At 46.0% G+C, this 26,849-nt stretch overlaps 1 protein-coding gene across 5 annotated transcripts in view; it reads right to left on the reverse strand.

The window, feature by feature from the left end:
* Positions 1 to 26,849, reverse strand: part of MARCHF3 (membrane associated ring-CH-type finger 3) — a 167,290-nt gene that overhangs the window by 8,225 nt on the left and 132,216 nt on the right. For 3 of the 5 annotated variants that reach the window (XM_029941818.1, XM_029941821.1, XM_029941819.1), the window contains exons 4-5: positions 23,850 to 24,059; positions 20,475 to 20,679 (exon numbers count right to left, since the gene is read on the reverse strand). In XM_029941818.1, coding sequence (XP_029797678.1) covers positions 20,512 to 20,679; positions 23,850 to 24,059 — 378 coding nt within the window. In that variant the 3' untranslated portion in view covers positions 20,475 to 20,511. Of the gene's footprint in view, positions 1 to 16,668; positions 17,596 to 20,474; positions 20,680 to 23,849; positions 24,060 to 26,849 lie in introns of those variants that run through there. The other 2 variants (XM_029941822.1, XM_029941823.1) reach the window with 2 other exon arrangements.

The following is a 26,849-nucleotide window of genomic DNA, read 5'->3' on the forward strand; positions in this document are numbered from 1 at the left end:
GATATTGAACCAAGTGCCCTGCATCCCAGGTATAAATCCCACTTGGTTGTGGTGAATAATTATTTTAATTATTGTTGGATCCTGCTGGCTAGTATCTTGTTGAGGATTTTTGCGTCCATGTTCATCAGGGAAACTAGTCTGTAGTTCTCTTTTTCAGTGAGGTCTTTGTCTGGTTTTGTAATTAAGGTAATGCTGCCATCTTAGAATGAGGTTGGAAGTTTTCCTTCCATTTCTGTATTTTGGAACAGGTTTAAAGGAACAGCTCTTCTTTAAATGTTTGGTAGAATTCCCCTGGAAAGCCATCCGGCCCTGGACTCTTGTTTTCTGGGAGATTTTTGATTAGTAATTCGATTTCTTTACTGGTTATTGGACTGCTCAAATTTTTATATTTCTTTCTGTTTCAGTTTTGGTAGTTTATATGTTTCTAGGAATTTGTTCATTTCTTCCAGACTGCCCATGTTATTGGTGTATAATCGCTCACAATATTCTCTTATTATTGTTTGTATTTCTGCTGTGTTGATTGTGATCTCTCCTCTTTTATTCCTGATTTTATTTATTTGGGCCCTTTCCTTTTCTTTTTGATCAAACTGGCTAGGGGTTTATCAATTTCATTAATTCTTTCAAAGAATCAGCTCCTTGTTTCATTGATCTGTTCTACAGTTCTTTGTTTTTTGTTTTGTTTTGGTTTTGGTTTTGGTAGCATTGATTTCTGCTCTAATCTTCATTATTTCCTGTCTTCGGTCAGTTTTGAGTTTTACTTGCTGTTCTTTTTCCAGCTCTTTAAGGTGTAAGGCTAGCTTGTGTATCTGAGACCTTTCTTCCTTCTTTAGGAAGGCCTGGATTGCTATATACTTCCATCTTATGACCACCTTTGTTGCGTCCTTGAGGTTTTGGGCTGTGGTGTTATCATTTTCATTGGCTTCCATGTACTTCTTAATTTACTCTTCAATTTCTTGGTTAACCCATTCATTCTTTAGTAGGATGTTCTTTAGTCTCCAAGTATTTGTTATTTTTCCAAATTTTTTCTTGTGGTTGATTTCGAGTTTCATAGCGTTGGGGTCTGAAAATATGCATGGTATGATCTTGATCTTCTTGTACTTGCTGAGGGCTGATTTATGTCCCTGTATGTCATTTATTCTGGAGAATGATCCATGTGCACTTGAGAAGAATATATATTCTGCTGCTTTAGGATGAAATATTCTGTATGTATCTGTTAAATCCATTTGGTCCAGTGTGTCATTTAAAGCCATTGTTTCCTTGTTGATTTTCTGTTTAGGTGATCTGTCCATTGCTGTAAGTGGGTTGTTGTGGTCCTCTACTATATGGTATTATTATCAATGAGTTTTTGTATGTTTGTGATTAATATATTTGGGTGCTTCCATGTTTGGAGCATAAGTGTTTATGCTTGTTGCACAGACTCCTTAATTAAGATATAATGCTCTTCTTCATCTCTTGTTAGTTTTTATTTTGAAAGCTAGATTGTCTGATATAAGTATGGCTACTCTGGCTTTCATTTGGCGACCATTATCATGACAGATGGTTCTCCATCCCCTTACTTTCAATCTGAAGGTGTCTTTAGGTCTAAAATGGGTCTCTTATAAACAGCATATAGATGGATCTTGTTTTCTTATCCATTTTATTACCCTATGTCTTTTTATTGGAGCATTTAGTCCATTGACATTTAGAGTGAGTGGTGAAAGATATGAATTTATTGCCATAATGCTGCCTCTAGAGTTGGGAGTTTCTGGTGGTGTTCTCTGGTCCTTTCTAGTCTTTGTTGCTTTCAATCTTTTTTTTTTCTTCTATCTTTTCTCCCCTGAGAGAGTCCCCCTTAAAATTCCTTGCAAGCTGATTTAGTGGTCACGAACTTCTTTAGTTTTTGTTTGTCTGAGAAACTTTTTATCTCTCCTTCTATTTTGAATGAAATCTTGCTAGATAAAGAATTTTTGGCTGCGTATTTTTCCAGCAGCACATTGAATATATCCTGCCCCTCCTTTCTGTCCTGCCAAGTTTCTGTGGATATGTCTGCTGTGAACCTAATGTGTCTTCTCTTGTAGGTTAAGGACTTTATTTTTTCACCTTGCTCCTTTCATGATTCTTTCCTAGCCTGAGTATTTTGTGAATTTGACTATGATATGCCTTGTTGACGGTTGGTTTTTGTTGAATCTAACAGGAATCCTTGTGCTTCTTGGATTTTGGTCTGTGTCTTTCCCCAGGTTAGGAAAGTTTTCTGCTATTATTTGCTTATATAAACCTTCTCCCCCTTTTTCTCATGCTTCATCTTCTGGGACCCCTATGATTCTGATGTTATTTGAATTCTCTAATTCTTGTATCATACTCTTTTGTCTTAGTCTCCCTCCTTTTTAATGCTTCATTATTCTCTATAAGTTTGTCTTCTTTATCACTGATTTGCTGCTCTTCTTCATCCATCCTTGCCGCTGTGTCATCCATTCAATATTGCAAGCTCAGCTATAGCATTTTAAATTTCATCCTAACTAGCTTTTACTTCTTTTAGCTCCATAAAAAGGGATTCTGTTTTCAACCCCAGCTAGTATTCTTAATGTGAATCTAAATTCTGATTCAGAACATCTTGCTTGTATCCATGTTGATTAAGTCCCTGTCATTTCTTCCTTTTCTTTCTTTGGGGTGAATGCCTTCATTTTGTCATTTTGAAGGAAGAAAAGGTATTAATAAAGTAAAAAAAATTAAAATTAAAAAATTAAAAAGAACACAAATCAAATAGAGGATGCTAGATGCTAGGTGTGTTTTGGTCTGGTTGTTGAAAGAAGCTTGATAGAATAGAGAAAAAAAGGGAAAGAAAAGAAAAGGACAAGAAAAAAAGGAAAACATTTGAAAATTCGAAGAAAATGAATACAATAAACTAGAATAAAATGAGATGATGAAAGTAAAGTAGAATTTAAAAAATTTACAAAAAAGTAAAAACAGTAGAAAAAATTTAAAATCTTTTATATAAAAACAAAATTAAAAAATTTTCCCTTTCTGTATTCAAGAATAAGAAAAGAAAAAGGAAAAAAAATTGACTAGCTGGACCAGTGAACAGAATCAAGTACTATTGAAATTATATCCAGTTCCCCTAGAAGTCAAACTATGAAGCACTTTATAGTCTGTAAACTAAGCAGGTGGAGAAACTTGTGGTGTTCCTCAAGAGCACAGTTCTCCCGGGTGAGTGGGGTTTAGTGTAATGGCTCCATTCTCCACTAGAGGAGGCTGCTTAGCTTCCGGGGGTGGATTGTTGTGGCATGTGTAGGCATGTATGTGCATGTGCAGGAGGTGTGAAAATGGCATCGCACCGCCACCAGTCTCTAGTGTCAGGACTCTGTGCTCTCGCGACCAGCAGTCAAGCACCCCTTCTTTATCTCCAGCTTCTGTCCACTCCCCACTTACCAGGTAGCACCTCTGTCCTGAGTTTTATCTCCAATGGGGCTGTGTTTCCCAACCCCTCACTTCTGAGGGACTTCAGTTTTGACCTAATCAGACCCTCTGGGGAAGGGTCTTGCTGAGCAATGGCTGGGTGTCAGTCTGCCCCCAGGAACATTCACGCAACTGTGCTGCTGTCAATGCCCACAGACTGGCCCGGCGTCAGCCTGCCCCAGAAAAAGTTAGCGTGATTATGTAGCAGCAGCATTTCAGGGATTATGGTAAATCACAACACACATCTGGTACCCAGCTTCACCCCCAATGTCTTTGTTCCAGCACCAGGAAATGTGGCTGATCTCCAGGGTCTGCTGGGACCCTTACTTGTGGGGAGGCCATACAGCCTCTACCAAATGTCCTCCCAGCAGGGGAACCACTTCTCTCCGTGTGGTCAGAGGACCACTCGGACCTCACTCTCTGTTTCTGGGGATTCACCCTTGCCACCAGAGCACCACACGTATTGAGGTGAGGAGATTCAGCCTCTGCACTTCCCATGTTTATAGAGTCTTGATGGAATTTAAATCCTCTCTTTTCTCCTTTCTCTATCTTCTGTCCCTTGCAGCTGTTTCCACTCTTCCCCTTTCTCTCCAGCTTTTTTCTGGTGAGGGGTGATTTTCTCTGTCTTCTCTCCACAAGCAAAAACAGCTCCCTGCCCTCTGAGGCTTCTCTCTCCCCCAGTTCACCTCTCCACACCGCTTACCTGCCGAGTACTATGGTTCAAGTTGTGCAGATCGTTGTGTTAATTCTCAAATCGGTTTTCTAGGTGCGCAAGATAGTTTAGTATTGTTCTGGCTGCATTTCAGGACTGAGAGGGCAAAAATCACTTCCGTGCTGCTCTGCCATCTTGGCCCTCTCCCCACAAATTATTTCTTAATATGATCACATATCTAGTGTTAAAACTTCCCTGTCTCATGAGATTTTCTTTGTTGCCTTTGGTTTTCTGAACCAGGATCCAAACCCAGTCCACATGTTACATTTTTTGATAGATTGTTGTTAGTCTTCCAGATGAATCATCCAGCTCTAAGTGTCCGTGGTGCTGCTGTTAAGAAACCCTGCGACTGGTGCCATTTGATGATGTCTTTGCCCCTCTTGTTCCTGTAAGCCAGCAGTGCGCTAACAGTGCTTGATCAGGTTCAGTTTCTGTTATTTCACAAGAATATCTCGTGGGCGTTTCTGTACTTCCTATTGCATCATGTCAGGAGGTATGTCGTGTCAGCTTTTGGCTTTTCTGTGACATTAAGATTGATCTTTGGGCTTTGTGGAGGTCTGATTCTTTTCATTATAAAATTATTCATCATCCAGTGGTTTCAGCATCTGTTAATGATCATTAGGCAGATTGATTATTTCATTTAGATGCTGTCATTATTTCTACATTTGTTCAGTGAAAGTCTTCTCCAAAGAACTTTACTTCACAATTATATCCAAGGTACAACACCCATAAGATACTTTTTAAAAAGCACTTATCAGCACAGTGATTTGGTTCTTTAGCCTGCTTCAGAGGTGACTTGAGAGGTTTTTAAAGTATCATTATAAACTCATGAATTTTACTAGAGAACATGTGTAACAATTCATGAGTTGTTATTTTAAAAAAAAGTTTATATATTTTGAGAGAGAGCACAAGCAGGGGAGGGGCAGAGAAGAAAGAGAGAGAGAGAGAGAGAGAGAGAGAGAGAGAGAGAGAATCCTATGCAGGCTCCATGCTCTCAGCATGGTGCCTGATATGGGGCTCAGTCCCATGAACCGTGAGATTGTGATCTGAGCTGAGACCAGGAGTTGGACGCTTAAGCCACTGAGGCACCAGGTGCCCCAAGTTGTTCCTTTTTGATGCCCATCCAGTTCCATCTTAAGCTGATGGAAGCCTGTTTAAGTTATATTCTGTGCCCTCTGGATACAGCCACTGTAGTTTTCTTTGCTTTCTGGTATGACAGAGTGTTCCAGATTCCTCTTACACATTTTCTGTCCCTGACCTAGAGTCAGGCATTTCTCCAAGGAGATCTGCTTCCTTTTGGTAGGACAGTGGTATGTAGAAACCATAAGCAGGCTCTCCAGTTTTTGAAGACCTCACATAAGTAGTGACGAACCTGTAAGAGACACAGGTTTACATGGAGGGACTCATGTCTTGCACGTGGATGTGGTCACCAGGTGTATGAAACAAAATAAATCCCAACTCCTTCCTCTCAATCCATGCATGCTTGAGAGTTCCTTCATCCTAGCTGACCTTGCCTGAGTCTCATTCCTCATCCTGTCTGGCATGAAGAAAATGTATCACCAATGTGGAACTCTTCCCTTTGCCCCTACCAGCTGGCACAGCCTTTTGAAGGTGGAGTCTCAGGCTGAGGACTTGGAGAGGGTTCTGCAGGGTTCCCAGGGTTGCTCTGGCCAGGGCTGCCAAATTTGTCATAAGATGTTGCCCACAAAGACTCCCGTGCTTTCACACGGACTGCAGAATAGATGGAGAATCGATAAATCCTTATGACAGAATCTGAAACACCTTACCATGGATTCCCCTTAATCTGTCTCCGTGGTCTGGAGCCAGACTTACCAGGAGCCGCTGGCTACCGAAAGGCCCCACAGAGGGCGGGTTCTGAGTGGTGTCCTGTGAACCTCAGCAAGCACCCTGGCACCCTGGGTGTCCTGGCACCCTCAGCAGCTGAACCAGAGGCATGAAATAAAGCTGGCTCTGCATTTGTTAGGTAGGAGAGATGAAAGGAAAGTAAGTGAAGGAGAAAAAACTCAGTGACATTTTTGAGCTCCAAATGGATTTTCATAAGATAGCAAAGTTAATTGCAAATTGCCCAAGAGCCAGTCTGAGCTTCTAGACTGTTCCATTCTGTTTAAAGGGCAAGAAAACATAGTTCCAGTTGTTACACTGTAAAAGTAGTGCCCCTCGCCCATCACCGGGTGCAGCCTCATGTGTCGGAGGCACCGCCGGGGCCGTGAGAGGTGCCCTGCAGAGGCGCCCTCACAGCAGCTCCCAGACATTTTCTTTCACAAATCTCAAGACTGACTTAAAAAAAAATCCTAACGTCAGCGTCAGCAGCCTTTAAGCCCTGAGAATAAAACGCGCATCTTATGTCTGCTAAGTGTTTCTTTTTTGCAGCTGGGTTGAAAGTCACAGCTGCCTCCTTCTGTGAACAGGGAGGAGGAGCGGGGAGCACATGGTAAGTCTCTTCCTACAGGACAGGCCCACGCAGCCCATCCTTTCCTGATGAGTGCATCCCTGCCCTCTGCAAACACGGGGTCCCCGGGAGCCCCGGAGCCAGATGAGGTCGCCCAGAGTTTTAGAACAAGAAAGGACCAGCTTCCAACATTGTCATTCTTCTTCCCCGTGAAATCTAGCCTGGCTCCCTACTACGCAGAGCAGACGTCCAGTAGTTGATTGGAGCTGAGGCACCAGAGCCGAGGCTGGGGGGCTCCTTCCATGCGCGGTGTCTGCAGCACGTCCAGAGGTGCTGATGGCGGAGAGTAGGGCAGACTTACCCCGATCTTTGGCTTCTTTCTCCTCTGCCCCCCACTTCACCCTGGAAATGGTGAAGCGGTGAGGATGGGTGGTGAATCTGAGAAACGGATATAAAAACCAAGGAACACTGGGGCTACAGTACGCGTGGGTGTGGAACGGCTCATTGACACAGCGGGGAGACAACTGGGGGTTGCTGGGTCCCCTTCTCTGTCCTGTATGGCACTTTTGGATGGACCATGGCCTGCTTCCTTACATTCCAGGAAGCAGAAAAGACCGGTGCCAGCGTGGTCATTGGGATGGCATTAGGGCTGTATTGCACCCAGGCTGGGGTAGGTTCAGATAACTTCTGGATGGGCTGTTCTGCCAGCTGAATGGAGTTCCCATTTCTGTGCTCGAAATGCAATCCAGGGCAGGGAAAATGGCGACAATCCAGGCATCGGGAAATGGTGATCAGGACAGAGGTATGGGGATGTTCCCTGAGGGGCATAGTCACTTGTTGAGGTGTGGCAAGTGGAAAGTCATGGAGTCCACATGGCAGCACGGAGTGTTCCTCTTCCTCCAATGACCCACCGGGATTTAGCTGCCCTCGCTATGGGTACATGTCAGTAGCCAAGGTTGTTGACGCTCAGGAGAGTATGAGAACACAGGAAAAAGTAATGAGAGGTAAAATAAGATGGTAGAATTCTGACCCAATATATCTTTTCACATAAATGTAAATAGATAAACTCACCAATTCAAAGGTAAGAGATTTTCAGGTAAAAAAAAAAAATTAGCAGGGGCGTGTGGGTGGCTCAGTCGGTTAAACCTCTGACTTTGGCTCAGGTCATGATCTCACGTCTGTGGGTTCGAGCCCCACGTTGGGCTCTGTGCTGACAGCTCAGAGCCTGGAGCCTGCTTCAGATTCTGTGTCTTTCTGTCTTTCTGCCCCTCCCTCTCTCACGCTCTGTCTCTCTCTGTCTCAAAAATGAATAAAGCATTAAAAAAAATTAGCAGTATGCTGTCTATAGGGGCCATAAAAGAAAAGAAAACCGAGAGTCAGATTCATATTAATTCAGACAAAAGAGAATTTTAAAACATTAAGATGGACAAACACAATATAGGAATATTATATTTTGGTAAGGAATAATCCATTAAGAAAATGTAATGACAAAGGTAAATCTGTAAATATTGTCACACGTACATAAAGCAGCTACCAACAGGATTAAAAGGAGAAGTAAATAAATCAACAATTGTAATCAGAAATTTTGTAGGTCCCACTCAGAAACTGACAGATCAAGCATGAAAAAAAGCAAAGTTTAGAAGATATAAACAATTAATACACTGTAGCTTGTTTACTTATATGTACATATTTGTGTATACATTTGCAAAAATCAACCATGTATCAAGCCACAAAAAAAAAATGCCATAATTTCCAAGAAACAACATCACTGAGATCATAGTTCTTGGACCATAATATAAGAATACTTAAAATACAAAACGAAAGAACACTCCCTGCCCCATGCTTATTTGCTGAAAGAGAAAATCTCCCTACAAAATGACTCTGGGGAGAAAGTCAAGGAACATACGAGAAACTGAATTAAAAAAAAACCTTAGAACTAAAATTTAAACATTGAAAATTTCCAAAGATTGTAGGAGATAAAGTAGTACCTAGGGGAAAATTTGTAACTTTAAATCAGCTATCAAAAAAGAAAGACAAAAAAGATGGAAATGAGATGGAATTACAACACACACACACATCAAAAAGGAAGGCCATAATAAAGGTAAGGCTAAAACCAATAAAGCAGAGGGCAAAGAGGATAAGGATAAGGCAAAGAGTAAGAAAACTCTAAGCTTAAATTTTAAAAAAGATGAATGAGATGCACCATTAATTCAGATTGGCTAGACAAAAGACTAAAAAAGAAGGCACAAATAAAGCACTGAATGAAGAAGGAAATTGGTAACAAATGAGTGAAGGTGAGGACCAGCCACTGGCTGCATCAGAATCTGGGATGAAGTGGGTGTCCCTCTCAAGGGGTGACCTGGCATCAGCTGACAGAGCTGGAGAAAGGTGAAGGGGCTGTCTCCACAGGGGAAGGAATGTCTGTGGAGGCAAGAAACTGGTTACCTGCAGAGAGACTGATAGGCAAGTAAATTTAAGGGCAATGAAAGCCAGCTTTCTCCTGGTAGGAGAAGAAGCTATAAACATGGCAATGGATGAACAAGATTGAACTCTATGGCACTGGGTTTGAATTGGTGCTATTTGTGTGAACTCTTGATTTTCAGTATATATAGAGAGGGATACACAAAATCTTTTTTTTTTAGTGTCCATTTATTTTTGAGGGAGAGCAAGTGGGGGGAGGGACAGAGAGAGCGAGAGAGAGGCAGGGCGGGAGGAGAGAGAATCCTAAGCTGACTCCACACTGCCAGCACAGAGCCTGATACAGGGCTCGAACTCACGAAGCATGGTATCATGACCTGAGCCAAAACCGAGAGTCAGATTCTTAATGGACTGAGCTAGCCAGGCGCCCCAGGGATACACAAAATGTTAAGTAAGATTGATCCAGGATTGAAAAGATGGTTTAACAGTAGCAAGTCTTACTACTTGGATGAAGGTAGAAAGTCACACAGATTTCTCAAGTTTATTACTGTTACTTATATTTAGTTACTATTACCAGTTCATTTTGGTATTTAAAATAATGATGTAAAAATTCACAAAATACTAGAAATAGAAAGGAAACAGAAACTCAACAAAATTATAGAAGAAAAATGTATAGTGAGTATCCGTGGTGGAGAAAGTCTGACCCTTCGTTAAGACTTGGAATCCAGCCAGTGTGCCTGCTCTCATGGCTGCATTGGAAGTGTCCAGGAGGGCCTGGCCACTGCACCTGGCCAGGGAAGAGCAGGCTCAGAATGGACTTTTAAGCAACTTTTAAGAACTAACAACAGGTTCAGCCAAGATGCGAGTACAGGAAAACACTAGCCAATAAGAAAACAGAAAATAAGATACAAAATAGAAATAAGATACTGTGCCTGGGTGGCTCAGTCAGTTAAGTGTCCGAATTTGGCTCAGGTCAAGATCTCACGGTTTGTGAGTGCGAGCCCCGTGTCAGGCTCTGCTGACAGCTCAGAGTCTGGAGCCTGCGTTGGATTATGTGTGTCTCTCTCTCTGCCCCTCCCCTGCTCTCACACACTCTCTCTCAAAAATAAATAAAAACATTACAAAATTAAAAAAAAAAAAAGAAGATACCATTGATAAAAGCAATACAACTATAAAGTACTTAAGAATTAAACTGGCAAAGGTCACAATAATTTTATTGACAATGACTACAACTCTATTTCAGGACACTGAGAACCATTAAGTAAGTGGTATTATGCTATTTTCATCATAGGGGATTGCTAAAAATTGCAAAGAGGGCAATTTCATGAAATTAATGTATAAGTTCACTACATTCCAATCAAAATTCCATCAGGATCTTTTAAACGAGTTAACAAAACTGTTCTAAAATTTATGCACAAGAATTAAAAGCTTGTCTATAAATAACCGAGTCAGTTTTGAAAAAAAAAGTAGAGTGAAATTGGCAGGGGATAGGGTTGCTCATGCCACTAGATGCCGAGGCTCAGGATGAAGCCATAGGGAGAAAACCAGTGAGGTTACGCAGGGACACAGCCATAGACTAAAGCCGCAGATTGAGACTGCAGAAACATACCCAGGTCTACATGGAACTTGGTAGATGACACTGGTGACACCACAGGTGAATGATGAAAGGGGAGATTGTTTCGTGGATGGTGAGGGGAACGTAGGAGATAAACTTGGATCCCTGTCTCATATCTTGGGCAGAGGTGAACTCCCGGTAGTTCAAAAGCCTAAGGGTCATACGTGAAACCTTTAGGCAGAAAATCTGGGAGACTGTCTTTCTGATTTTGTAATGAAAAAAGACTTGTTGAGGCAGCTGGGTGACTCAGTCGGTTGAGCTTCTGACTCTTGATTTAGGTTCAGGTTATGATCCCAGGGTCATGGAGTTGACCTTGCATCAGGCTCTGTGCTCACTGTGGAGCCTGCTTAAGATTCTCTCTTCCTATGCGGCTCACCCCAATTCATGATCTCTCTATATATAAAATTTTAAAAAAAGGACTTCTTAAATTTCAATAATACCACCCATTGTACAAAGCTCATGATAACGATCAGATCTGGCTATGTCCAAGTTAAGGAGTTCTGTTCAACAAGTGTATATAGCACAAAGGTAAGAGAGACTTGGGTAGATGACAGTTGGAAGCACATCAGACTGACTAGGGTGAGAATAAAGGGAAAGATCACCAACCCAGTAGGAAAAATTAGAAGTGTGCATTTGCACACATACAAGCAATGAGACACAGGTTTATATTGTTCGATTGGCCAAAAAGTAGAGTCACTAGTGGGGCAATGGCAAAACTCAGCAGCTACAGGGTCATGTCTAGAGTGGTATATTCCTTCTGGATAACAATTCAAAAATAGTGAGATTAACCATGTCTGTGTCCTAGAACCTGACATTCCCATGCATGGATACTAGTCCAGAAGAATCTTCCAATAGGACTGGAAGGAGATGCGTACCTGGGTGTCCGTCTCAGGGCCCTGTTGGCTGGGCCAGGGAGTTGGTGGTAACAGGAAGGGAACAGAAATGTGAAATGGAATCCCAAGCAACCAGTAGAAACAGTGACCTAGACACACATGAGGCAACATAGACCTTAAGAACATAGTGTTAAGTTGGGAGTGGGGTGGGGAAAGAATGAGATTTATAGCATAATCATTGTTTTTTTGTAAATTAAGACATTTATTAACAGAACAGTATGTTTTACAAAGTTCTGTACATACTCAGTTGATGTATCTCACATTGTCGAGTGGGTGCCTAATGAAGGGAAAGGATGAGAGTGGAGACCAGGGATGAAGGGGAAGCCACCATAAAACGAGAAGCTGAGAAGCATCATGGCATAGTGATGGACAGCATGGACTCCCGAGTCTGGGTCTGAATCTCAGGTCTACCCCTTACTAGCTCTGTTACCTTGGGCAAGTAACTAAATCCCCAGGTTAAGCTTTGCCGTCTATTCTACGGGTCTGGTAGATGATCTGCAAAGATGCAAAGACAGCCCCAAATGATTCTGCCCCTCCCATCAGCAGGCGGGGCTTGTCACCGCTTTGACCAATAGAATTCGAGGAAGGGACAGCTCCAGGACTTCCCAGCCCAGGCCTTACACAGGACAGAAGCTTCTTCCCTCTTAGAGCCCTAAGCTGCCATGGAAAGAGAGGGGCCTTTGAAGCTGCGATGCCAGGTGGAGACAAGGCCACGCATGGGAGGAGCACCTGGACGATCTGACTGAGACATCCAAGTGCGACCAGAAAGGGCACCACCCACGGAAGGCCCGGCTGAGCCTAGCCAACCCATGGAATAGTGAAATGCAATGAAATAAATGGTGGTCTAACTTAGAGCACTGAATTTTGGGGTGGTTTGTTAGGCAACAATAGATGAGGTGTTTGGAAGGATTAAAGAAAATAATTTTCAAAGTGCTGAGGAGTACATGGATTATGCGTAGACTTTGGCTCTAGGTACATACTTGTGGAATAAAACAGAAGAAGGACCCATCTAGGCTGATGGTCTTAGAAGTTGTTAGGGACTAAATGTCTGATTAACTCAGGTCTTTGTGTCTGGCATTCACAAATATGATGAGATAAACTCTTTGATAGGGTCCATATGTTCACTTCCTTAGTATGGTAGCTGTGGACCTAGTAGGTGAAAAGTGTGTCTGAAAGGGAGTTTCTCAAAAGGAACCAGGGGGCACCTGGGTGGTTCAGTCAGTTAAGTGTCCAACTTTGGCTTAGGTTATGATCTCACCATTTGTGAGTTCGAGCCCCTTGTCAGGCTCTGTGCTGACAGCTAGCTCAGAGCCTGGAGCCTGTCTCTCTGTCCCTCCCCTGCTCATGCTCACTCTCTCTCTCTCTCTCAAAAATAAATAAAACATATTTAAAAAAAGATGCAAGGCTCCGAACCTGATCTGGTGTTTTCTTTGTGCACAGAATTCAGAGTTTCTGAGAAGGCACTAGATGTATGAGCACGGTGACTCATGAGTTCCTCATTTCTGGGAACACAGACAACTGATAGACTATATTTGTTTTCCTCTGTCGCACTAAATCCAGAACTAGCAAAAAAAATTTTTTTCTCATCTGTGATGAATTCTCAATTAGCCATAGTCTCCAGTGTCAGGAAATGCAAGGGTAACTGAAATCTACACATGATTCAAAGATCTCAATCAAGTCAGTAATTTCAGCCTCCAGAAGGGTCTCTTACAGCTTTTATTCCAAGCACAGCATGCTCAATAAATATCTGTTGATCATTTAAAAGCAATCCCTCTTCTTTTTGAAAAGGATTGTTTTTAAACTATTTGCTTATGGTCCTTCAAATCATATATTAAAGTCGTTTGTCAAAACCTAAGCTAGGGCAGAATAACCCACACACCAGCCACAGTGAGTGGAAGGAAGGTGGGGGGAGGGGCGCTCCCATTCATTCATCAACTATTGGGAGCTAAGCCCTACCAATGATCTCACAGGGATTGTCTGAGGTAGGTATTGCCCTCATTTTATAGAGGCAAAAAATGGAGGCGGAAATAGATGGGGTCATTTGTCCAGTCAGCAGCAGGGACACTGCAGAACCAGGCTCAAGCCTGACTCAGTCACCTGACTCATGGCTGGTTCTCTCCCGCTCTATTGAACTGGGAATCAAGAGTTGGAGTCACCCAACAGCAACTAAACAGCAAGAGTTGGAGTCACCCCACAACAACTAAAAGGCAAGGGAAAGGCGATGTATCCCAGAGCCAATCCCTAGACACCGAGAGCTCTGTAAATCCAAGGCACTAGATGCTGGTAGAACATACTGGCCCGTGCATTTCTGCAGATGACTCCTTTTGCAGAGACCATACATTTGCCCAGGCATGGCGTCAGAGTATGCATTTCTCCTGACTCCAGCCTCCACAGTCCTAGGCCTCACGCAGCAGCCTGCCAGACCATAGACCCTCCATGTGCTTGGTCAGGAGGGATGGTGTCCAGCCAGGTGCATCTGTGTCCTGACATCTGGTCCAAAAAGAGTCCTGAACTCTGTACCTACCCACAGGCCCACCTCCTATCCCATTAATGGCTTCAGAATCACCACCTGCATATCTCTTCCAGCTGTAGGACTTAGAGCTTATGTGGCTAACCTCGGGGTAGCTTCTGGAAACATTATAAATCAAAAAGGAAAGGAAGCATTTCCTTTCCTGGATATCTTTTATCCTCAGATTCTTTCAGCCTTGGGATTTTCCCTGGAGAGAGAGACTGAGGACACAGTTTTTGTCCTGGGGAGAAAGTGGAGCCTCCAGCTGGCCACCGGCCTGAGTGCAGTAGGCAGGTTGCTATTTCTCTTCCATTTCCTCTGTGGCTACTCTGTGCGCTCAGATGAATTACTTTCACTAACAAAGTAACTGTGGCTTCAGCCCAGCCAAAAGTGACAGTCCGTGGCACTCAGGCACAGGAAGGGGGAGACCCAGGCCATGAAAGACAAATATAAGTAACTTCCAAGTCATGTCACTGAATTTTCTAGCTTGTCTGAACTTCTGCTCAGTTCTCTGAGCTATAGAGTTTCGTGTGAATGTTCCATGTTCTTTGTATTCCCCAGATGTGAACACACAGAAACATGTACATACACACACATACCTGGGGCAGGCAAGAACACACTGGCTTTATCTCAGGTGTCCCTTTCCCCCCTGGCTTCACCGTGACACATGTTTGTCTCTACCCAATATCCTTAAGACAAATGGTTAGGACAGGGTACAGCAAAGAGGGCAGAAGAGACGGCTATTGAAGAAGCTGATGGAAGGGAAGACGTGAACCCCCAGGATCCTTTACCTGCCCCTCCTCATTCTTTTCCCTGCTTCATTCTTGACTTTTCAAAAAGAAAGAAGCAAAGCAAGATTTCAAGGCTGGCGGTGTGCAGCATCTTTGCACCAGTTAGTTACAAGCACTCCCTCCAGGCAGGTGCAGCTCAGTTTGGTGACAGACACAGAGCCTGAATGGCAGTCCCCACCTGCCCCTGGCCCCTTGGCTGGTGCCTTGTACACGTGCTGCTCCCTAACCTTGAACCATGTCATAAGGGCCAAGAGTGGATGAACAACTTTCAGGATCTCAGATGCACGCTGGTGCTGTTGGAGCTCAGAGTCTCTCACAAAGGACCCAAGCTGGTGGCCCAGGAAGCGAGGCACTGATGCTACTCTGGGCTGCCAGGAACATCCTGCCCATCACCCCACAAGCATTCTACTCCTTGCGTTTGAACTCGGCTTTACTTTCCCAGGGCGGGGATGCAAGTATGGGGGAAAGGCGTGTGGCACAAACCCAGTACCAACGTGCCAACCTTCCCGGTGCAGGGCTCAGTGAGCTGCTGGGCACCTGTCTGCCTTTGATATTTCGAGTCACTGTATCTCATCTCATGAACCAAGATGGCAGGGACTCTCGGCAGCCAACCTCAACAGGAAATGATCCTGGGAGTCTGTCACTTCCTTAATTCATGGAAAGAACCAGGAGGATAAAAGGGCTGGTCTCACGATTACGTGTGCCATTCAACTGAGAGGTGTCGCTGGTTAACCTGCCAGTTCAGGGACCGGGGCTGGGTGGATGTTATTTATCCAATCTATTACAGGGCTGCAGTTCACAAGCTACCAAGTTGGACTCTTGGCTCTGGAAATTTAATGTGTGACAGCTGCGTGCAGCCAGTGGTGTCCAGCATTTTAAAAAGGTCAATTAAGAAACGGTTGATGGCGGTGCCGCTAATGACAGCCTGGAGGGATGAGCAGGGCTGAGCAAACAGAAGGGCTGAGGGCGTAGTTACTGGAACGGAGTGTCGAGGTGAAGCGTGGTGGGGAGGAAATCTATTGTCACCAGCCATAAAGCACATCTGAGTTGTGCAGCGGAGAGCAGTACAGCTGTTTCCCTCCCCAGGCGGCGCGGGGAGCAGTCTGTGAATGGGGTGGGGGTGGGGCTCGGCAGACAAAGGTGACACTTGCATCAGCTTGATCGATCTGCACACAAAAATCGTTCACCTCCTCGCCTCCTGTTTCTTTGCACTTTTCGCTCTCCCAGTCGGGGAGCATAAGGCAGATGCTGGAGCGATATTCAGAATGTGGGTCATGTTCTAGAAATCCATATTTTAAGCATTCCCCAACGCTGGGCTCCGCCTTCTCCTCCAGCGTATGGGTAAGTGGTGGGCAGGCGCACAGGGGAGCCAGAGTCAGCGAGAGCTTTCCTCAGAGGACACTTGTGCCCTGTGGTGTCAGCGGCTACAAACGCAGGGTGCAGTTTAGAGCGTTTACACAGTGATGAACAAAAGAGGGACAGGAAGCCCTTAGCAAAGGTCTTTTTCAGCCCGTGACTGAATTGGCTCATGGTTGGGGGAAGGCACTGTGTGGCATGCATTTTTTTTTTTTTTTTTTTTTTTTTTAATCAGACAAAGGGGCCATAGGCTGCTAGGACAGGTTTTTTGCCACATCTACCTGTCAAGCTAGAAATTCAATTGAGCAATGGGAATGCTAATTGATATGCAAAACAGGTCCAGGGTTCCTAGAAATGTCTAATGATCCTCCAGTTCCTTGTGAAGGCAGAATTAAGACATGCACTAAACGAGACAGGAGTAAGAACACCAACCATTTTTGCTTGTCCTGTTTTTTTTTCTTTTTAAAACCTACTTTGGGGAAACTTCACAGGTTTTATAATTTAAAAAAAAAGAATATTGCAATCAGCGGGGTTTGTCTTTCACACACTGGATATTTATTATTAGAAAATAGCTTTTATCAGCTGGCAGTACCAAACAATTCGAAAGGAGCGTGCTTCTCACCATAATTTTCTTCCCCTCTTTAATGAAATTTAAATAAACAGCTCACTGTAGGGAGAGTTGCCACGCCTTTTTTCCCCTTTAAAAATGGAATAAATGAAGTTTAGTACAAAACATCCTTCAAATATGCCTTGGTCTGTAGCCGTTACACTGTCCCCTTGAGTGAGAGAGAAGAAGGCAATGAAAAAGACCACTCAAGTTATCAAATTACCCCCAAAGGGTGTACAGTAGAATCCAGGAAACTAACCCAAACCAGACCCATCCAAACCAAGAAACCAGGTTTAATATTGGCTTTTCGATTGTAATTATCATCTGACTTTAATATATATATGTATATATATATTTGAAATAGTAATAAAAAAGGAAGCATTGAATTGCATCTTTAGCAGGACAACCTTCCTCGTATGTTAAAGAGGTGTTCAGAAAATTCCACGTAGTATCTGCTAAATAAGCATGTTTGGCAGCTGAGGAAGTATCACGTGATTGCAGCATCCATGATTTGAAGTCAAACAGCATCTGCTTTCTTCGGGCCGAGTCCGTGGCTGGGGCGATGCGCTCACACGGCTCTGGGTGTTCTGAGGCCCAGGCTTCAGGAGGGGCCGGGAGTGGCTCAGTGCATGGCCCCAGTGCAGAGACTTCCAAAACCCCAAGCAACGAGCCCACAGGCCAACCACACGAGCATCAAACAATGGTCTCCTTTGAGTTCCTCTTGACAGAATGGGGGCCCAGCAGGGACTGCTGGTTAGAAGGGATGCTGACAGACTTTGGAATGAGGAGAATCACTCTCTGATTGGTCCGACGCCATTCGTTGTACAGTCGACAGTGGTATCGAAATGACACCTGGGGTCAGGAGAGGAAAAATAAGGGAAGGTTTCATGTAAGCAGAAGCTGAGAATCAAACCCAGGAGTGGAGAACGTCACTGACAACAGCTCTGAACAGCTGGCAATGGTACTGTGGGGCAAGCCGCGTGGGCAAAACGACTCTAGCAAGCCGCTGAGGGTTGGGAGATTGGGACCAACCAGAGAACACCCACGTGTGCCCAAAGGCCGGGCTCCCTGGGTGGCTTCCTCCATTCCCCTTCATATTGGATGAATTAGGACATGAGTAGGAAATGAGGTTCCTTTGGCGTCTGAATTTAGTTTTGGGAGAGTAGTGTTTGGGCCCCAAAGCATAGGTTGTGAAGGAGGTTGGCCCCAAGCAGCTGGGCAGAGTAGGCACAGTGCGAACCCTCGCCTAGGTGGCGATGTGTCTTTCTGGTCTTCAGGTTAAATGAGAGGGATGCTTGGGCATCATGTATCCTCCTGCAGCTTGGACCCTGCACAATTCAACAATCAGACTATGATAGGAAGTGTACCCTTCAAATTGTGCCAGGCACAGCCCGTACAACTGTACTAGCTGGTTCTTTTGAGTGATCTCCAACTGCCTGTAGCTACAGTGTCCTATGGCTTCCAGTGGGGACGCTTTGGCACAGGCACCAGGTCCCTTGACACATTATTCTTGAGCCCCAGCCTGCAGTAGGTTCAACTTCCATGGGCTCCTGCAATGCCTTTGTTCCTACCTCAGCATAGCATCAAGTGCTCTCTGTCCATCAGGGTATTTGTTTCTCTCTCTCCCTGCTCCAGAAGCATCTTGAGAGCAGGGTTTGAGTTGTATTCGCCTGTGCATGCCCAGCACCGAGCACGTGCCTGGAACTTAGGAAGTTGCTCAGTAGAGTCTGCTGAGTGAATAAATATCCTACGCTTTCTGATTGCAACACTGCTTCAGATTCAAGTCTCCCTTATAGCATACACAACATTATGAGCAGTAAACTGATGGCCAATTGTGGCATTGCTGTGCCGAAAAGTACTTGCTTCCCATGTAAATACACTGGAATGAGACACATCTGTTGTGGAGAAGGCTGGCTTACAGCACTGATGGACTGCCCAGGCATTTTAGAGTCTGTGCTTTTGAAGATGCGTAAACTGTCTTTAACAGTGGGGGTAGGTTCCAGTTTGAGAGCATCCGGATGACGAGGTATGTGCTGGGAAGGAAAGTGCCTGTGAGCCAGGCTGACACATTACTGGTATGGGCTGTTTAACTATCTAGGGTGGGTGGGGGATAATCCCGGCACCAAGTCCATGGTGGTCAGAGAGAGGGCTGACCTATGGTTGGAACTCGGGTGTTTCTGGAAGCAGAGGAGAACACAGGCCCTTGATCAGAAAGGGCTTATTGGTCTTCTGGCAGGATCATGAAATTCAAGGCCGCTAGCTCAAATTTCTGAGGCTAGAAAGCAGATGCCACAGGCTGAGTGCCAGAGAGATTTGGATATGAAAAAATAAGCTTCTAAACTCACACAGATGTGCTTTTCTCCAAAAGGCCCTGAACATGCCAAAGTGGATCAGGTTTTGTTTTTTATTTTAAGCTCGATACTCATGTATCTATTTTGTCCTGCTGCTGCGTGGTGCTACTCATGAATGTGAGAGAGGCAGAGGTTGGAACGCAGGCTGCCCAGGGCCAAGAGCAGGGAAGGAGCAGAATGCAGACAGGTACTTAATGAAGAGCTTTCATAGTCCAGGAAGATGGGAATCTGGGACTATGATAGGAAAGCTCAGTTTCAAATCAAGAGACCCTTCTTCTGGGCCTGCCTGGGTGGCTCAGTCTGTTGTGTGTCCTACTCGTGATTTTGGCTCAGGTCATGATCTCAGTGTTCCTGGGAGGGAGCCTGACGTTGGGGGTGGGGGGAGGGAAGCAGGATTCTCTCTCCTGCTCTGCCCCTCCCCCACTCATTCTCACAAATGCCGGAGTGCGGAGTGCTCATTCTCTCTCTCAAACGAACAAAAAAACAAAAAAGAGACCTGGGGTGCCTGGGTGGCTCAGTCGGTTAAGTGTCTGACTTTTGGTTTCGATGCAGGTCATGATGTCACGGATTCATGAGTTCAAGCCCCATGTTGGGCTCTGTGCTGATGGCAGGGAGCCTGCTTAAGATTTCTCTCTCTCTCTCTCTCTCTCTCTCTCTCTCCCTGCTCCTCCCCTGTTTATGATGTCCCTGTCTCTCTCAAAAATAAATAAGTACACTTAAAAAACAAAAGAGACCCTTCTGTGTGTTAAAGAGCAGTGCATGCTGGACCTCAGGAAGCAGAGAGGTCACTGTGGGTGTATGCAGACAGCACTTCTCCGGCGCAGGGAGCAGGCCCTGCGCTCTCGGGCCAGCCATGCCAGGCTTGAATCCCACCTCTGCCTAGCGGCTCCAGGTTTGGGAGGGTTGCTCACCACCCCCAAGCTTCAGTTTCCTCATCTGCACCATGGGCAGGGTGATATCTCCAAGTGCACAGAAAGCCCTTAGCACAGCACCTCACACGCACTTGTGTTCTCAGCCTGTGATTTTTGATGTGTTAAGTATGGAAAGGAAGACAGCTCTGTGACGCTCCTTCTGAGACACAGGGGAACTGAGGGGAAAGGAGAAAACCAGGGCTATTTCCCTTGCTCTCAGTGTGGCTGGGGGTCAGCATCAGGCTGCATCTCCTGGGAGCTTGTTAGAACATCAGAATTTGGGGCTCCACCCAGACCTAAGGAATCAGCGCGTGCATTTTAACAAGATCCCCGGGTGATTCGCAGATGCATTCCAGCCTGAGAAGCAGTCTGCTTCAGGCAGCCCAGGAGTCAACAACTTAGCGGGCCTCCTGGGCTGTGGCCAGGAGGTGCAAACATCAGCCGCTTGTGCAGACAAACAAATGAGATCTTACAATGCATTAATCCGTCTTTATTGCTGTTAACTATCACAGTCTGCGGGCAAATTTAATCAATAAGAAGAAAGCATCATATAAAGATGGCTTCTTATCGGGGGCCAATAAAATAAATTGGGCGTAATGCAGACGGGGCCTCAGGTTCACGGTTGCCCTGGGTTCATGTGGAGCCTGGGCCTGGAGCTCCAAGAACCTCCCTCCCTGCAGTGGGACAGAATAGGAAAAAGGGAGGTTTGGTTTGGAAAACAAAACCAAAAAACCAGGCAGTGATGGGAAAATTAACAACACAAACTAAAAAGAAGCTGTAGCAGTTGTAACAGTAGGAACTGCCTTTAGATGTTTCTTAAATGTCTGAGGTTTTTTTTTCCTAATTATTTATTTTGAGAGAGGGAGAGAGAGAGAATCCCAAGCAGAGTCTACGCTGTCAGCACGGAGCCTGATTGGGGGCTTGATCCCATGAACTGTGAGATCATGACCGGAGCCTAAATCATGTCAGATGCTTAACCACCCTGGCAGCCCAAATGTCTGAGACTTTAAGGACAGAGGAGGAAGCAAGAGCACAGGGCCACTATTTTAAAAATACTATTCCGTATTGGATGGGTTTCTTGAGGTGTATTCATTTCTTTGTCCAAAGGATATTTATTAACCTGTTGTGGGCAAGATCCTACAAAGAGCTGTGGTCACACAGATGGGGCGAGGAGGGCTAGAATACATCAGCATCCACTGCTCCCTGTCAGGGAGGGGACAGGCTGTGGCCTCAGGTCTGCTGTAGAGTCACGGCAAGGTTTGGGAAATCTCATTATGTATTTTTTATTCTGCCCTTTTGCTCCAGAGGTTATGTGTGATGGAGGCATGCTGATGGGGCCAGGGCCTTGTAAGTCACCTTCCCAGAAACAGGCTGCGACTCCCTGATCTCTGGCTGTACCTCGGAGGTGGGCTGTTTGTGAGCAAATGGGACGCAGAGCAGGACTGGGCACAGGGTCACAATCAACCCCCTCGGGCTACTGCGGGCTATTTGGGCTGCGTTCGGCTCAGCCAGCCCCTGGGGACCCTTGTTGGACAGCATCCTATGGAAGGTTTCCCCACATTATAAGGAGAATTCAAATGATGACCCCACAGGGCTGGGAGCCAGCCAGAGGAGACAGATTGCTCATTCATTCCATTCTGTGCCTTAACCAGATTCTGTGCTGGATGCTGGTTCCATCAGCGTCATGGTGAACCGAGGGGCTTCCTGGGCCACTGCGTCCTGGGACCTCTGCTCTCCTACCTCTAAACAGGGGCTAATTATAAGTGCCACTCTGGATGACTTCCTAATGCTGAGTGTAGACTCTGCTCTCATCTGGCTTCTGATGGTCTGTGCGTGGAGCCCAAGTGGTTTGTGATGTGGACAGTGACGTTTCCTGGGCACCTCTCCCAGGGCTCTCGGGGGAGATGGCTGGCACCCTGGCCTCCGGGGTCTCAGATACAGGTTCCCGCAGGGCAGCTTCTGGAAGGCCCAGCTCCCCTGACTTGCGCCGGGTCCATGCACGGACTGCAAAGGCAGGCCGGCTGAGTCCGAGATGGTGAGGAGGCTGCGTGTCCCCTCCCTGCGCCCGCGAGGCCCTTTCAGGAAGGCTCCTCTGAGCAGCCGGCTGGGACTGACACCGTGTTTGTTTATCTAAGACACTTTCACAGCACAGTCTCCCGAAACCTGACAGCTTGTTTACAATGGGTTTCTGCCGCAGGGCACTTTCCACGTGTTGTCAGCTCCTGACTTACGGCTCCTGCCAGGGCTGCTGGGTGCAGCATTTGTCAGGGAGGGAGTTAGTCTAGACTCAGGTAAGTACTGCTGCGGGGTGCCGCAGCACGGTTTCACACCAGTCAAAGGGGAGAGAGTGCTTTTCCTTCCCTCCAACTGCTTTGCATCTTGGGGATGGCTGGGCATCCGGGGGAAGAAAGTCCCGTGTCTGTTCTGGGTGCTCTGATAAACGTTCCGGAAGTTACCTCGCCTAATCCTCACAGCAGCCCAGTGACCCAGGGACTGTCACCTGCTCCTCCACTTTTTTGCATAAGGGGAAGGCTGATCAGAGAGGGTAAGTACCCTGTTTAGAGTTACACAGCTATTAGGGTGCTAAATCTTGGGTCCAACCGCAGGGCCTTTGGATTCTAAGTGCATGTGCTCTTCACTATGCAGCACTGCCTCCGGGCATCATTTCTGGAATAGAGTATGTTCTCACTCCCCTGAAGGAGCCCATGCAGGCACCTTCCCCCATTCCCACCTCCCCCCCCCCATCTTCTAAGATGGGTGTCATTTGCTTTCCCTGAGGAAAACTTTTCCTTTCCTTTCTTCCTCCTCCACCCTTCTTTTCCTCTTTTGAACTGAGAATGGGAGCTGGTGGGACTGGGTTTGGAAGACAGAGCAAAGGAACAAAGCATGAGTGAGCGCTAGAAGCTTCCACATGCTGACACTGTGCTACGGGACATAAGAATAGGACACTCCAGACAGGAAATACATATTAAATAACAATGGAACGTGTTCAGATTAGAAATGAGCAGGCACAGGAGAGCACTGCCAGGAAGCAGGGGGCCCGGTTTCTGAAACTGTGCTAGAGGCTGGTGACGCTCTTCCCTGCGGGTCCCAGAGGGAAACATAATGCGTGAGATCAATGCCATGCCAACTGGTGCCCAAGCAATCAAGTCACTTCATGAGTTCCGTGAATGGAAAGAACAGAGATGTTTAAGAATTCTTCCTCATGTACAGCAGGCATACTTATTGGGAAGTGGTTTTTGTTGGTGGCAGCATATCAGAGAGATACATTAGTGTTTTTATGGGCAGCCAAGTCAATATCCCGACACAGAGAATAATCATCAGGCGAAGCGCAGCCCCGCGTGCGACAAAGACTTTAGGCTGCGTCAGGAAGTACGAAGAAGATAAGCAGCAGGAGGATTCATGATGTGTGCAGGCAGTGACAGCAGCGGCGGCCAAGTGCATCATTCATAATATACTACAATCCCAGCAAAAGTGAGGAACATAAACCAGAGAAAGGAAATGCCATTTCTCATAACGGATGGAGCCCTAGAACGCCAAGGGGAGAAATGTCTGGGATGTGTGTGTTTGACTGATGGCTCTCAGAAGCTGGGGCTTTTTCTTTACTTGATCTGCTCTTCCCAGCAGCACACCTATGTGTACATGCACACACGCACACGCACATACACGCACACCCATGTGGTAATACACCGTGTCAGACCTCTCACCAGAACCTGCAGGTCTGTCTTCCACGGGGCAAACAGGACGTGCGACAGACAAGAGAGAAGTCTGCACCAGCCTTGGGGCGGCCAGCTCCAGCTGCTCTGAGCCCCCCCCCCCCCCGGGGGCAGTCAGCCATACTTACTAGTGTCCAAAAGAGGTAAATAGTGAAGAGTGCGACAGTGAGTGCAATCAGTCCGACGGCCTCCAGCCGACTGCTAAAGTGCAGGTGGTCCACGGCGCCCCGCAGGCACAGCCAGCCCGAGATGGTGGCCAGAGGAGTTATAAACAAGAAGCACACCATGTCTCCAAACAGAGTCCGCTTCTCATGCTGGGGACCTGGGTTTCTGAGCCACTGCAAGGGTGGGAAAAGGGAGAGAGAGAGAGAAACGCAAGGTCAGGGTTAAATGCCAGGGCTGAGTGGAGACACACTACCCTCAGGCTGTCTTCGTCTTCAGAAACTGGGAACAGGCACTTGTGACCTGTGCTGAGATCACAAGGAAAGTATTAACGGCTTGTTCCCAAGCCCAGCCTCCCCGGATTACAGTGACTACAGTGGTAATTTAACATGACAGTAGTGATGATGATAAAAACAATAATTTGAAAAGTGTCCTTGCTGTAGATGGCCTGCTGTTTTTGAAACAATGGTTATTATTTTAAATAGTGACTTCGTGGGAAGGTAGAGAGGATATTATTTCCGGAAAGTAATAGTCGAGATAAAAGAAGTACCGTCATGTGGCCAAAGCCTTCCAGGACCTTGGCCCTGGGAGGTGTCTGCAGGAAAGGGTTAACTCCGCAGGCCTGGCTTGCTCAAAGGCGTGTTTCCCTAAAAGACCTGTTTTCAAGACTGGCTCTTCAGAGATGAGCTCTGAGTCCTGGCAATATTTTGCCTTTTACGAGTGTCTTTGTACACCTGAGGCCTTGGGCCATCTGGTAAGAAGGTAATGAAATAGTTTATGCCAACAGTGTGATTTATGCTGAACACCCATGTTCACCATGGGGGGCTGCCGTCTGAGTAGCTGAGGTCAGTCATGCAGGCGCTGAATGCCTATGTGACTGACCCCAATAAACACCCTGGGCACCAAGGCTTGGGTTGACAATGCATGGTATGTGTTGTCACAAATTGTTGCTGGAAAAATTAAGCAGATTTGTGTGACATCATTGGGAGGCGACACCAGGGAGCTTGCACCTGATTTCTTCTGGACCTCACCCCATCCATGCACCCTTTCCCTCCGCTGATTTTAGTTGGTGTCTTTTTGCTGTAATAAATTGTTACCGAGAGTAAAAGAGTTTTTCTGATTCCTGTGAGTCCTAGTCAGTCATGGAGCCTGAGGGTGGTTTTGGGGATGCCCCACAGAATGAGACTCGTGTGACCCCATGTACTCAGTGACGCCCCTCCTTGTGTGAGGACCCTGGACCTCCTCCTTAGGGTGGTTCCTCACATCTTAATTGTGCTGCCCTCTTGATTGAGTGAGCCCCAAAAAGGGTGGGCGAAACTTTGTGGTTGTTGAATGACCAGAGAGGAGAATGCCTATAGAAGGGGAAACAGAGTTGCTGTCCCACTTGGGGAATTGCTGAATGCCTGCTGACATGTTCTCCATAATCCATTCTTGGAAAAGTCACACTTACGTACAGTTGTCGGTGCATGACACTAATGAGGCCAGGTGGCTTTTCTTCAGATGAGCATTGGAACATGTCCCCAGATACCCCCTCTCACTACCCCAGGTAGTGGTGGCTGCGCCCAAATGGTCCAGAGGAGGGAGGGTTGAACACAGTTTTGGGATAGGAGTGGCAAGAGACGCTGGCTGAGTCGGACTTCCATCCTGTTCCATAAGCAAATGGGGACTTAGCAGTGCTATGGGCTGGCCCCCAGTGGGAGCACAGTGGGCTGCTGGGCCCCCACTTCACATGGCCAGGGCTGCAATTCCCACAGAAGCATTGGTGGGAGAGAAAACAGCATGACAGGGGACATGAGAGTAGATGGTGCACAGCGGGGAGTAAAGGGAAGGCCACGGTCAAGGGCAGGAGGAAGAGGCAGAGGAAGCCAGGCGAGGACAGAGCAATGGAAGTTCCAGCCAAAGCCACAGGGAGTGAGCAAAGGAGATGGGGGGTGTGGTAAAAGGCACGGAAGAGATTTTCTGAAAGGTGCATTTCCTTGCTTGCATGTTTGCCTGGGGCCAATATTAAATGACCCACAGCGCCCAACATAACACTTTCCGGAGACAACCCACCTTACTATTGTGCTGAGATGCTGAAAGAAGTCAACCTCAGCTCAAAAATGGAGAGGTGACTTGTCTGTGAATATAAAGACAGCGTTATAAAAGAAATTTCACATAAATGCCTAAGTGATCAAGTGCAAATGATATTGACCCCGCCACATCTAGCAGCTTCAGAGAAATTCAAAGAGCTCTTATTAAGTAACATTTTCGTGCCTAAATACTGGGAATATCGCTGTGAGGTGGAGAGTAGAAATCGGGTATGATTATCCTAATTTCATGGAGGCTCAGCAAGGTTAAATGATTGCTCCAGGTGATAGGGAGGTCAAGCTGAAGAGGGGACTCAGATCTCCCCACTCTTGCTCAGCGGTCCTATCAGTAAAATACTCAAAAAATATTAAAATGGCAAGACATGCAGAAATCCAGATCCTTAAACAATGTTGCTCGAATTGCTGAAACCTGAGTCAGTCCCCTTGCAGGTTTTCCCTGATAGCAGATCTGGAAGCCTGGCCTCGCTTGCTGGGACATAGGAGATTCTCGGTAAATACGCGATGGACATTCGCAGACAAGCCGACCTCACTGGGAAGGAGTTTCTCCACTTTCTGCTGCTTGGGAATTGGGAATGCATTTTACAAAAACTAATTTAGTATTTTACTTATCTATGTGGCCCTTAACATTATCCAGTGAAATGACTCGGGTGTGGAAGGAGGTAATTATGAATCACTAGTTATCTCTGTCTGGTGTAAGATAAATTACAAAGGCATGGTTATTATAACTATTGCTGGCTCCCGGTTTCTCAGTTTCTAGTTGTGCTTCGATTTTCTATATTATTTTCTTTTAACTGTTTATTTGGAGAGAGCAAGAGCGAGAGCTAGAGAGAGAGAGAGAGAGCACATTAGCAGGGAAGAGGCAGAGGGAGTGGGAGAGAG

The sequence above is a fragment of the Suricata suricatta genome, chromosome 6 (assembly GCF_006229205.1).
Source record: "Suricata suricatta isolate VVHF042 chromosome 6, meerkat_22Aug2017_6uvM2_HiC, whole genome shotgun sequence".
NCBI lineage: Eukaryota > Metazoa > Chordata > Mammalia > Carnivora > Herpestidae > Suricata > Suricata suricatta.